General features: G+C 53.0%; 4 protein-coding genes across 4 annotated transcripts; 2 read left to right on the forward strand and 2 right to left on the reverse strand.

Annotated features, from left to right (window-relative positions):
* Positions 1-893: 893 nt before the first annotated feature.
* Positions 894-2,343, reverse strand: TRIREDRAFT_79324 (uncharacterized protein; the record flags this gene model as incomplete). The annotated part of the gene is made up of 4 exons (XM_006966587.1): positions 2,137-2,343; positions 2,047-2,060; positions 1,793-1,984; positions 894-1,711 (listed from the first exon to the last, which is right to left on the reverse strand). The coding sequence occupies exons 1-4, from the start codon at positions 2,154-2,156 to the stop codon at positions 894-896; spliced, it is 1,044 nt and encodes a 347-aa protein (XP_006966649.1). The 5' UTR covers positions 2,157-2,343.
* A 1,020-nt stretch (positions 2,344-3,363) lies between these two features.
* Positions 3,364-3,768, forward strand: TRIREDRAFT_108818 (uncharacterized protein; the record flags this gene model as incomplete). Its single annotated transcript, XM_006966496.1, has 3 exons — positions 3,364-3,405; positions 3,510-3,580; positions 3,678-3,768. 3 exons carry the CDS (start codon positions 3,364-3,366, stop codon positions 3,766-3,768), a joined length of 204 nt encoding a protein of 67 aa, XP_006966558.1.
* Positions 3,769-4,950: 1,182 nt separating this feature from the next.
* TRIREDRAFT_108819 (uncharacterized protein) lies at positions 4,951-7,518 on the reverse strand (the record flags this gene model as incomplete). Its single annotated transcript, XM_006966588.1, has 4 exons — positions 4,951-5,501; positions 5,567-6,554; positions 6,585-7,445; positions 7,501-7,518. The coding sequence occupies 4 exons, from the start codon at positions 7,516-7,518 to the stop codon at positions 4,951-4,953; spliced, it is 2,418 nt and encodes an 805-aa protein (XP_006966650.1).
* A 1,854-nt stretch (positions 7,519-9,372) lies between these two features.
* Positions 9,373-11,619, forward strand: TRIREDRAFT_79326 (uncharacterized protein; the record flags this gene model as incomplete). Its single annotated transcript, XM_006966497.1, has 4 exons — positions 9,373-9,442; positions 9,545-10,273; positions 10,343-10,941; positions 11,035-11,619. 4 exons carry the CDS (start codon positions 9,373-9,375, stop codon positions 11,452-11,454), a joined length of 1,818 nt encoding a protein of 605 aa, XP_006966559.1. The 3' UTR covers positions 11,455-11,619.
* Between the last annotated feature and the right edge of the window lie 1,312 nt (positions 11,620-12,931).

Here is a 12,931-nt window from a genome sequence, read left to right on the forward strand (position 1 = left end):
GCCCATCTTGGACAAGTCTTGTCGTCGAAATTTTCTTTTCGCGCCTCTGAGAGGCTGAGCCTCCAGTTAAAGTGGTGATATATCGACCAATGGGAGAGCCGAAATATGGCAGATCTTATCCACGAGGCGAATCTTGTCCCTCTCCTCCTGTCTGTACGAATATGTAGATAGTATTACTTTGCCCATTGGGGGGCGTTGCTGGGGTCACAGTTTGAAGTCGATGCTGTTGACTTGTTCTTCGATTCGTGTTTTGATGGTAATCTGGACGCCGTGCTTTGTTCGGGTCATGGAGAATGCCTACTGCGGATTACATGCATGTTCTACCTCAAGCGGCACCAGACAACCATGCTTCTGAACCAAAGCATCCACGATCCTCTGACAGCTCGAGGCTCTCTGCCTTTCGACGGACAACTATGGCAACATCGTGACCCACGGGGGCGTACTCGAAGTGTCTCGTTGGAACATCATGTCATGACCAAAATGGTACAAAGGCATGTTATACAGGCTCTAAAGGGAGATACCTAGTAACTAGGTACTAGAGGTAGGACCTCGAATTGCAGTGTTGCCACCCACGAATCTCGTACCTCGTTGTACAGTCTTCCTTGCCGTCTCTGAACAGCCCAAGACTCTTTGCCTTCTGACAACCAGCTTTGGCAACATCACCATCATCATCATCCACAGAAGCACTATGAGATACCTTGTTGAGACATCATATGCGGGCTAGATAGATGCGAAAGCATGCTATATCGACTGGAAGGTATATTATAGTAGGTAGATACTCAAAGCACAGGTGTTGTTACACCAGCGTATCACATGGAACAGACCTCCTTGCGGTCTTACACAGCACAGCACGCCTTGCCCCTCTTCGAAACAACGAAACAGCGTAAACTAGTTTACAGCCCAAGGCTCTTTGCCTTTGAACGGACAACATTGGCAATGTCGTCCTCCACCGAGTCATTCACCTGGGGCTCCCAGCCAAGATACTTCTTGAACCTTTGACCCACGCTCTTGGAGTTTTGACCCAGCGAATCCGCGACAGGGATGTAACCCTTGAGCTGCTTCTGCTCGGCGAGACTCACGGGCTTGACTGTCACTTCCTTTGCATAACCTTGCTTCTGGACCTCCTCAGCAACCCGCTCTGCAATCTTCTTGAAGTTGAGGACGCCCTTTGGGCCGAAGAAGTAGCCGTGGCGGCCAAAGATCTCGGGGTTGTTCTTCTTTTCGGGGTCCTGGCTGGCCTCGAACAGCTTGAGGAACATTTCGCCAACATCGTCAACGTGTACGTAATCCCATTCGGTCTTGCCCTGGCCGACGAGCGGCGCGAAGCCTTCCCGCAGGGTCATCTCGACGAGGGTCGGGATCTGGATCGTCTGCTGGTTGCCGGGACCCGAGCCCTGGCCGAAGATGAGCGGGGGGCAGATGATGGCAGGCTTGACCGAGTCGGAAACGGCAGCCTGGACAATCTTGTCGACGTCTCTGTGGGGGGCTCGGTCGTCGAGGTTGAGGATGCGGTCGATGTCGTCGATGTCGTGGTATTTCTGGTCCGGCAGGGGAGGCTCGCCCTCTCTGCCGTTGACGACGTCGTACCAGGTCAGGATGCCTGTGCCGGAGAGGTGAATCCAGTATCCGGGCTTCTCGGGCGTGTGGCCCTTTTCCAGGCCCTTGGCGATGGCGGAGGCACTGGGGGCATGGTCGGCTGATTCTGCGGTGTCTGATATTGCTGTGTGAGCTCAAGACAACTCACAGCAAGTGTTTTGGCTGGTTTTTCTTTCTTCTGTGGGAAACGACTTACGGATGACAACGTCTGCTTCGGCAGCAGCTTGCTCGATGACGTCGACGTCATCAAGAGACCCGTAGACAAACTTGACTTTGGGGTACTTGGCCTTTACAGGCTCGGCTCGGGCCTCGTTGCGGACGAGGAGCGTGTACTCATTGTCGGGGTGAGCTCTGTAGATTTTGTCAAAGGCCGTGCCTCCGATGTAGCCTGGATCTCGTTAGTCTTCGAGAGCTGTCGTGGTGTTACGAAGTTGTATATGGTGCAATTACCAGTAACGCCCGTCCTGCGAATCCGGTCCAGGTTAGCCTCGTTGCATACACGTACACTAAGAGGGCGTTAATGCGGGGGAAAACGCATACATAAAGACCTTGACAGCCATGGTGATGATTGTGATTGTATGGTATTGTAGGGTACGTGATCGAAGAGGATATGCTTGTGATGGTACGGGGTATTGCAACGCGTTGTAGATTGTCTGGATTGGGATTATCTCAAGTCTTCTTCTACCTGGAACAACAGCAGACACTGGCTATATATAGCCATTTGAGCGATTAGATTGTACATGTTTCTTTGCTTGAATCTTCCCCTGAAGAATCACAAAGTCGATTTGTAACATCGCGCTCAAAGTTTCCCATGCTGCACCCGATTATGGGGCCTGGAGGGGTCGAACGTTGGCCTGACATCATGCACCAGCGTTGAGCTAATAAAGAGGGCGAGCATGGAAGACACCGGCGAATATTCATGTGGCTTCTGAGGCTGTTCCGTGCGATGCCATAAGAGGCAACAGTCCATGGGTGGGCGCGGAGAAAGTTGTCGACTTTTGTAGGTAGTATCTCAGCTCTGGTAGGTATTACTCAGCAACCTCCATTGAACAATCAAGGTACACAAGAACATCAGAGGCTCCTCTAATGTTTGATTCCAGATTTTCTTGGCCAAGTCTCACGCGTCTCAGCCCGACCCCGCGTTCAATGCCGTTGAATCGCCGAAAAATGACATCCATTGTGGCTTCACCAAGCTGACCGGATATCAACCAAGCAGCTGTCAAGTTTGACGCCCACAGTCAGGATTGAGTTTCTTAGACAGAATCATCACCACTGGCCCAATCCGAGGCTCGAGTCCCTCTTCTCTTTCCCCTCGATTGTGACGCCCCAGCAGTACCTTCCATATGTTCTCTGTAACCTAGGTACATAGTAGATACTAAGGTAGGTAGTACAAAGCTGCGTCTCCTAATACCTGAAGTAACACAACAAGCCCCGCCATCCTCAGCCAAAGCGCTCGTACCAACCCAATGTCCTTTCTTCTGCCGGACATTGTAGAACAATAATCTAGGTAGCACTCGCGCAGCAGCGTAGCAGCCATTGAGGCAGGAAGCATTGTTTTGTTTTGAGCCTAGTACAATCGGCCTCCCGCAGGCCGCCCAGTAGCTCCTCGTAGTCATAAAGCTTCGCATCTCCAGCTCTTCTCCGCGTCTTCGTTTTTCTCCCCTCCAACAACTTTTCTGCAAACTCTCAACATTCACAAACCAGAAAAGCTCATCCGCAAGACAAAGAAACAATACCATCTGCCAACCCCGGAAAAACTTTCCAAACATGCCTGACTACACGTACAAGAGCTCCGGCACCAACAGCCAGGTAAACCGCCCAAATCCAAATCCCCAAAACACCTCACCAGTCTCTCCCTCTCACGAGGACATGAACTGTTTCCGAGCTGACCGGCTTCTTCTTCTCTCTCAAAGGGTAACCACTACTGCGCGCGTGACTACGGCAGCGGTGCTTCCAACTCCAACTCGTACCACTACTCCAACTCGTAAGTTTCTACCCCATAGGCAAACACCACAAGCATCTTCTCTCTGACAGCCAGTTTCAAGGGACGGCTCATACTACTACTCAAATCCCAATGGCAGCACCTACTACAACGACGGTGCCGGAAGCTCCACCTACACTTCGCCCAGCGGCTACTCTACCACGCAGTCTGGAGATGGCGGCAAGAAATAGAGGGCAAAGGTGTTGATGGCCTGGCGGTGGAAAGGGCCACTGCCGAAGGGAGGATTCCGTGCTTGACTGGAATTCCTAAAAGTTGCGATAATCATGGCTTATGGTCTGCGGCGATCCGGCCATTGGGGCTGAATCTTTAGATACGCAACAATGAAGTTGAGAAATCATGAAAACATCTCTCTCGTACCGCATCTCTTGAACAACCCTTACGCCGTATCCGTCCGACGAACCGCTTGCAATAGGTACGTGTATGTATGCCTACGGTCAATCACCACTCTTTTTGCAAATGCATCAACGTGATTCCACTACCTAATGACAATGACTAACGTTTGGTTCCTTGAGATCTCCCCCTTAACTCGTCCACTATGACCTGATGTGAATCCTCAAATGTCCATCCTCCAACTCGACACCCCATATATAAGAAGCAAGATCCCTCTTAGCCTAGAATGGAAGCAAGAAAGATGAGTCCCCTTAAACCGAGACCCGAGACCGAAGTGAACAGAAAAAGACGGAAACAAACAAAGGAAATGGAAATCAAATGACCAGGCGCAAGATAGTCACCGTGCTAGTTGCGCGATATTGTCCGATGAATTGAACAATCGCAAGATGCCATCATGTGTGCTTCGGAATGGCATCTAACACGAGACAGGACAACTTGATTTAAAGAGTCCTGTCTGTTGCGAATGGCGTCTGTCAGAGAGACAGCACTCGATTGAGATTATCGCACTGTCGCGAGAAGCTGCCGGACAGACAGGATTAAATGACCGCCCGAAGTTGTCATCGTGTTTGCCTTGAAATATGCCATCTCGAGGGGCCAGACCGAAACTGGTTCTTCTTGGTGCTGAGAGATGCCGTTCAAAAAGGAGAAAAAAAATAAAAAAATAAGAAGGAGCGCAAGACAACCATGTGCCCTGCGAAATATCGCCCTGAAATGACACAGCTCCAGATTGTCACCGTGACTGCTGCGGGATGCGGCCAGAGACATGAAAAGCACGACAGGGCAAAACTGTCTGCTATCAATACGATCCGAAATTGGAAAGGAAAAACCGCGTCATCGTCATCTTCTCTGCTATAAGGTGCGTCCTCATATTGGAGGAAACAGAACAGGGCACTGTCTGCCTGTCCATGATGCGAGTTATCAAAGGAGGAAAAGGAACCAAAGCGTCATAGTCGTGTCAATAGTTAGATGTGGTGCGAGGTATGGAGCGCCACAAATATGATGACGATCGAGTAAACAAAGATCTCGACGAGGAGTTGTTGAAGGAGCATGCCGCGCTGTTCTTTGGTGAAGTCTTTGATCTCGCCGTAGGTAAACCACGCAACCGTCGAGTCGAACTTTCGAATCAGCGCAATGAAGCCGATGAAGGGGAAGACGATGGAGGACGCCATGATGAGGATAAAGACCAAAGTACGCTTCTTCTCCAGTTTCTCGGGAGATCGGCGACGGTCCATGATTTCTCCTCGGGCGGATTCAATCAACTCAGCCTCGGACGGAGTGAGGACTCCTCCCGTTTGGTTCCTTGCGGTTGGCCATTGGTCCTTCTTCTTGGCAGGAGCTTTGATCCGAAGACATTTGGCTCCCAAGGCCGCAGCGGCTTTGAAAGGGTCAAGACTGTATGTAGACTTCTCCTTATCCTTCTTCTTGGCGGAGCCCAGATTCACCTTTGATCTCAGCGAGCCCAGGATAGCCGACGAGGGGCTCGGCGTGCTCTCCTCAATGCCGTCAAACCCATCTAGGAAGTCAAGCATTAGCCATGCCATCGCATCGAGCTTCTATTCATCATGACGAGCAACTTACGAGTGGGGCGGCCGCGAGTGATCTGATCACGGAAGACAGCGGTAGACGGGCGCTCCAGAGGAGGATTGTCAGAGCCACCAAAACGGTAGGCACCAGAGGATGGGCCGGCTTCGGTAGACTGGCCAGACCATAGAGGACCGAGCTTCGCTCTCTGAGCAAAAGTGTTGGCCTCGTCGGTGTTGCGATAGCGTTGCGAGCCGTGCGTCTTTGCAGCTTCTTTGAGGTCAATCAAGCTGAAGGGAAGACGAGAGAAAACGTTGGCAGAATCATCGCTCGGCAGAGTTGTATCGCCAATGCGAGTTTCGCAGAAGGCCTGGTCAAAGTCGTTGACTGTCTCGTCACGACGAGGGACCTGTGGCCAAACAGTCTCGGTCGACTCAGTTCGTGTCAGGGGCGGAGCATCTGCTCGTGTCTTGATGCCGACAGTGGTATCCACGGCCTTGCCCTTGCATGTGCATTGCTCAGGGCTGTCGTCCAACTCTATGACTCTGCCGGTACTCTTCCAGCTGGGGGGAGTCTGGAAGGGATTTGCCGTTCGTGGGGCAGCAGCCCGAGCAGCCTCGCCAAAGACCTCCTTGGGACCATGGTCGGCGCTGGAAGCGTGGTTGTTGTTCGTGCGAGCACCAGCCAGCACAAAGCCGTCGGCGAAGAAGCCCTTGGGACGATGGATGGATTGATTGCGCTGGTGGGAGATTGTGCCAGCGGCTCGGCGGTGTTCAACCGGGGTGAGCTCTTCCTCCACAATGTCGGAGACGTCAGCGAGGCTGCTGCCGGTATCCTTGATCAAGTTGAGTTCCGAGGTGTCGAGGCCCTTGCAGACTGGTCCGGTAGTGACGGTTTGCCAATCAGCTTCTGCTGCAGCGTCGTTGCCACCGACTCGTGGCCAGCACTCTTCCTCCTCCTCCTCCTCCTCAACGGCAGGCTCTGGGCTTTGCTCGGTGCTGGGCTCGAAACGAGCATTCTGGCCCCTATCGACGGGAACTCGCACCTCGTCATTGACCTTCTAGGTCGATCGAACGGCGGTGGGGTTGTAGAAGGCACTCTTGTTGTGCATTCCAGCTTCTTCTCCGGCTCTAGTTTTCTGCACATTGAGACGGTCGTCTTCGACAGAGGCTGTGGGATAACGCTTCGCAATATCCCGCGTAGTAGAGCGGTGCAGAAAGGTGGAATAAGCTTCTCCATCATACTTGAAGAGATCGGTGCTCTCGTCGCTTGAGGCCTTGGAAGCCTTGGGACGCGAAAGTCCTCCGCCAAAACCTCCATGGACAGGCTGTCTAACAAATCCAGTATGTCCGCAGTAGGCAGGGGATGGGGTATAGCTCGCCTCCATATCCACGACATGAGAGCGTGGTTCAAGGGCATCGGGGCTCTTGGAGAAGCCGAATGCGTCAAACGGGGTTCCAGGGCGTGCAAAGGCTGGTTCCTTGCCTTTGCATTTAGGGTAGGGGGCATCATTGTCAGTCGCTTTGTTGTCCTCGTCAATGGCATCGCCGTTGTCGTCGGCAAGGATGCTCTCGGAGTTCTTTGGCATGATACCCAGGCTGCTTAGTGTCACCTGGGGGGCCGGCGGGCAGGTCAAGCGACTGTCGCCTTCGTCGTCGACGATAGTCTCCCAGTCTGACCGTCCTTCATCGCGGTCAAGCTTGAGGGGCTTGGGATGGGTGAGGTTGCGTCCCATGCTCCATTTGGAGAGGGGTGGATGATCCGAAGCATAGGTTTGCTGGGTACCACTCTCATCGTAGGGGGAGACACCCGGAGGCGGAATGGCATTCCTAGCGCATGCTGCGAACGGATCTTCGACGGCTTGATTGCGCGCCTTGTATTGCTCATAGGCGATGGGAAGAGTGATCTTCACGGGTGGATTCCATCCATGAGTAGTCTTCCCAGTGTTAGCATTGTTGGCAACGACAAGAGTGCCCAGGGAGGGAGCAAACCTTGTCAAAGTGCGGCATGGTGAGTTATCGAGTGATCAAAATTCTCCTTGAGTCTTTGATTGATGGCTTTGGGCTTGATTCTTGATGGTTGCTCGTTCGATGCCGATGGCTGAGATAGAGTTGTCTCCGAGAAGAGGAGTGACTCGGCGGCAAGCAACTCGCAAGCTGTAAGGCTTCTTTGGAGAAAGAGGGGATGAAGACGAAGTGTTGATTGATGACTTTGCTAGAAGTTTGATGATGATTATGCGTTGGGTAGGATGCTTGATGATGCTTGGGAGGATTGGGGATTGCTGATCTCCGACGAGTTGGGGTGGTGATGGAAGATGATGGAGGAGGAGAGATGGAACAAAGTGTTCACGTCCAAACTAGAAGCTGAACAGGGAAACAAGCGTGCCCAACACGTGCACGCGTCTCGCAAGGAGGAGTATCACGGGGCAGCGTGTCTTGGGCGCGAGGATGGGTGAATTGGTTTGGTCTGGTTGGTTTGTGGGTGGAAGAGAAAAGAGGAGTTGCTGATGCCTGAGGTTGAGGGGGAGGAAGGAGACAAGTGCGAGCCCGCCAGCTGGCAGAGGAGGCGGGAGACTTGTGGGCAAGGCCAAAATTCAGGCAAAAGCCCCAACACGTTCGTTTTCCCCCTATCAGGTCGCTCTGTTTACAGCAGACACGTCCAATGCTACAGATCCTCTGCTTTGGATGAATCATCCGTCTGAATCTCCAACACGCTACGCGTCTTTCTTGTAGCCCACCATGGCATATTTGATATGTATTCCGTGGAAGAGGAATACCTCTCAGTGAATTGCTCGGGAGATGGAAAGATGTGTATGGCATGGTGCTGCATAACCGCGTCTATCCCCCCTGTGACACTCCTTCACATTTGGTAGACAACAAGCTTATCAATGCCAAAAATCATCAGAATGCAATGAGGTTCCCGTGAGGATGATAAAGCTGCTAAACTCATGTGGAGTAGAGGCGTGGCTTCTGGTTGGTATAGGGGTGTTGGCCAGTTGACTCAGCCTTGCAGAGGCTGGAGGAACTGCTGTAGAGCTGACACACAGACCACAGAACTTGCTATAGCGTAGAGGCATCATTGCCATTGCCATGCAAAGATGCAAAGAGAAATGGCAGACAGACGTAGTGGCTGCAGTGGAAGCACGTCTGGTTGAACAAGGGATCATACCATTTCAAAGGGTGGGGGGGCTCTTTATACACGACTGTCGAGAACAAGTCTCTCGTTGTTCCGAAAGACGCCAGGCAGCCTCACTATTCAAGAGAGGTATATACACATCGTCTTGCTCTCGGGATACCGCCGCCTCTTCTGACTTTGTCGTTGACTGGTGTGCTGCCATTGGGCCGATGGACCTGAGATGGCTTGGGCTGGGATCCGATGCTAGTGCAGCCTTTGTCGATGCTAGCACAACGTCCTGCTCGAGCTAGAGACATGGAGCCCAGCCCCCTTTACCTTATCCGTTGCGCGGGCCAATCAGCTCCCCAGCCTGCTGTGGCCAACAAGGCCTCTCCCAGCTCGATGGTGTAAATGTTCCCCCAATCAAGCCCGCTGCTAACTCGGCACCCGAGGGACGGAACCGGATCCTTGCCACTGGTTTGCAGAACTGGTCTTACGCGATATTTACGGAGCAGAGTCGCTGGGGGAGTCTGTCACTCTCTTACACTAGCGGCGAGGCCACGGGCAGGTCCCTGTTTTAATCACGCTCGAGGCATCTTTGAACCGGACGTCTTTGCCGCCTCCTCCCTTCCGCGGTCGACTCCATCAGCGACATCAAGAGAGCCCGTCTCGCCCAGAGGCGGTTCTTTTTGATTCTTCCCCTCACCACCGGCAGAGCAGCATTGAGGCCTGCGTCAGAACCTCTCGCCATGGCTTCGTCCGGCCGGTCCTCGCGCTGGGACGAGCTCCCAGATGAGATTGTGCTCCAGATTCTTAGCTGTAAGGAGATCCACTCGTACCTCCACTATGTCGTCCATCTCCATGGACGGGAACGAACAAGATGAGGCCTGTGCTCACCAACTCAATCTCTGTTGCCATCAGATCTCGACCCCTTGCACATCACCAGGCTGCAGCTGGTCTCGCGAAAGCTGCAGAAGCTCTGCCTTGACGACGAACTGTGGAAACGACGCTGCTTCGAAGAATCGCCCTGGTACCAGTACCTCAAGAACCGTCGCCGACTGTCCTACGAAACCGAAGGCGAACACCGAGATGGAGCGGCGTTGCAGAGCCCCGAGGCCAATGGCAGCAACACCAACGGCGACGGCAACAAGACCGCTCCAGATGCAAAGAAGGGCAAGGCTGTGCCGGGCAAGACGCGGCGGAGGTATCAACGATGGCAAGAGATCCAAGACATGGCCAACTGGGACCCGACGTTTCCCAACGAACGTGTCTCTTGGTATAGCGAGTACATCCATCGCAATGGACCAACCTGCGTCAACTGGCTGCAGACGCCCCGAATTCGCGACCGAGGCTACGAGGCCATGATGGAGGCTCGGGGACTGGAGCTCTATTACCCATATGACGGAAACGATGGCATAGGCGCTATGCTTGCGGTGTCGCCGCTCGACGATGGCTCGGTCTGTCTGTGGGACGTCAAAGGGACGCGAGGCAAGGCCGGATCTCTCCTTGCCACCAGCAAGTCCGATATTCTCTTCATCGACGGCCCGGGCAGCCAGAACACTCGACGTTCTAAGAGGGTTGACACCGGGGTTACGGAATGTGTCAGCGTTGACAACCAAAGGCACCGTGCATATTTTGCCGTGCAAAGCCGTGAGTAACCATACCATACTTCCCCGTTCACAGCAAGCATCCCATGCAGATCCTGACGGGTAGCCGCAGACCTGATCGAAATCGACCTCGAGCGACTGGAAGTCGTGAGCCGCGAATCCTTCGAATGGTCCATCACGGCCCTCTCAAAGATCCAGAACGACGTTCCCCTGACGGTGGGAACGTCTCTGGGAATCCATCTACACGACTTTCGCTCAAGAGCCCGAGCGACGCACACGGCCGTCGAGCGAGTGGATCAGAATGACATTTTCAAATCCATCTTTGACCCGACACCGCTGCTCCCATACGCACCTCTATCGCAGCCGACCCCTGTCAGCATCATACATCTGCCTCTACGAGGATCTCCGGACCTGGTGTCAAACGACATCTACGTGGCCGGCAGATTCTCCAACATCCTGCACTACGATCGACGCAAGTTCCCCGTCATCATGGACTCCATCTACTCGGGGGCTACGATCAACAGCATGGCGGCAATGCCTCACCCGTTCTCGTCGCTCGATAGCGAGGTGCGGCGGCACGGAGAGCTCAGCACGGAGCAGGTCATCCGGTCCAAGGGGGACGGCGAGGGCTGGACACTCATCGCAGGGGGAACATACAAGTCTAAGGGTTCCCTAGAGATCTTTGGCCTCAGCCAGACCGCCGCGGACCCGGTCGGACGCGAGATGATGCAGACGTCCACCATGAAGAACAGGCAAACTGCAGCGTCAGCCGCGATCCTGTCGGTGGCCAATCACGGCACCAAGATTGTCTTTTCCGATGGAGCTGGCTCCATCAAGTGGTTTGAGAGGGACGGCTTGACCGAATGCCGTCGGCTGAGGATTGGCCACTGCGAAGGAGACGAGGCCCCATCGCTGTTCGCCTCCATGAGTGCTGCAGGCGAGCTGGCACGCAAAATCGTGTCCACCAAGTCGAGGGAGGGTCCGGATCGCCCCAATGACGATAACATCTTGTTCTGGACAGGCGAGAGGCTGGGGCTCGTCAGCTTTACCCCGACGCCGCTCTATCAGTCCAAGGATTCTGATGAGGAGGAGCCTGACCCTGCTGCAGAGGCAGAGGAAGAAGAGAGGAGGCGAGTCGCCGAGCGAATGCGCGAGGCTTTAGAACGACAGGCAGACGAGGTTCGATTCATGCAGACGTTTGGGCAAGGAGTGCTTGGCGAATAAGGGAGGATTTCACTCGTGTACTGGCTGTTTTTTTCTGCATAAGCGTATCAAGATTGTCTGTTGGATGCGATATTACACTGCTTTTCTGGAGCGAAAAGGGCATGTCGGGCATGCAAGACGGGGGAGCCATCACGACACCTGGCGTCCCGCTCAGCGAAAAAGAAAAAGGGAAGAGATTGATCATCTTAGTACTTACCAAAGTACCTCCTAGTAGAGAGCACTTTTACATAATTTCATGGCCAGCGACGAGAGCTTTCGTTGAACAAAAGGAAGCGGGCGATCAAGTGACCCTGTTGTGACATGCTTTGCCATGGCACATACTACCTGTGTGAAATGATACTAAGCAGTCCAGACCACCGTTGAGCATGAAGTCTACTGCAACGCTACTCTATGCATACATGAGCCTGCTGTCGACGCTGTGATTCGTACTATATCTGCGTGGTTTGAAATGTTGGTTGATAGTGATAGGACAGACAAATCTGCATCTTGTACGCGGCACGAACCAATGGTATAATAGGTGGCGGCAAATTCTATGAAGGGCGAAGGGAAGAGTAAAAAAAAAAAAAAAAAAGAAGAGCAACAGGCGAGGGAAGACGAGCGAGCCAATGAGGCGAAGGAGACGCGGCAAGTTTTTTTCCCTTGCACCACAAGCGAAAGGATTTCTGTCGAAGAACTGGGGATATTAATTGTTGAGGTTCTTGCGTCTCTCACTACCATCCCTTGCACATGTATGCATGTTTGTATGTATGTACGTGTGCATGCAAGGTAGGTAAGGTAGGTAGGTGTGTAAAGGAACATGAGGTATCACCCTCTCAGAGATGGGCTTTCATCTTGTTCTTTTCTTATTACTACTTACTTCACCGCAAAGCAAGAAGAAGCAGTTGTTGTTGAGGACGAGCCAGGGTTGCCCTGTCTTTCTGGCATCTGTTTCTTTTTTTCTGACCCCGGTATCGTAGCAATGGCGTTGATGTCACCTTTTGTTTTTGGATTTTGTTCCCTCCATTCTCTGGACAGGGTTTCTCCTAGACGGTGGCTGTGCCCAAGTGCCATCCGAGAATTGGCATGTGTGAGTGAGTGGAGTGGGCGAGAGAGGAGGAAGAGACGGACGGATAGCAAGGCAGCCAATCATTGGGACTGGGGTGGGAAAGAATTTGCCTGCTACTACTACTTCTATGTACTTGTATGTACTCTGTTGGATGCGCGCATCATGTCCAATGACGACGTTTTTCGAACTGTTGTTCGACAAATCGGTCTGGAGGGGAGGTGGCACGGGAGGGATTGGCGGTGCCTGTGTGGCTGGACTCGAATTTGCTGAACGTCTGATTTGCTTTGATGGGCCGTACCTAATTAGTTGTTGCGTTTTCAACTACTTTACGTGCATGTGGTCTTTATTGCACCAATGTGAGAAGAGAGACGGGGGCGAGGGATGATGATGGTGACGATGATGATGGACCATGAGTTGGTAGGTAGGCACCTA

This window comes from Trichoderma reesei (assembly GCF_000167675.1).
Source record: "Trichoderma reesei QM6a unplaced genomic scaffold TRIREscaffold_13, whole genome shotgun sequence".
Classification (NCBI taxonomy): domain Eukaryota; kingdom Fungi; phylum Ascomycota; class Sordariomycetes; order Hypocreales; family Hypocreaceae; genus Trichoderma; species Trichoderma reesei.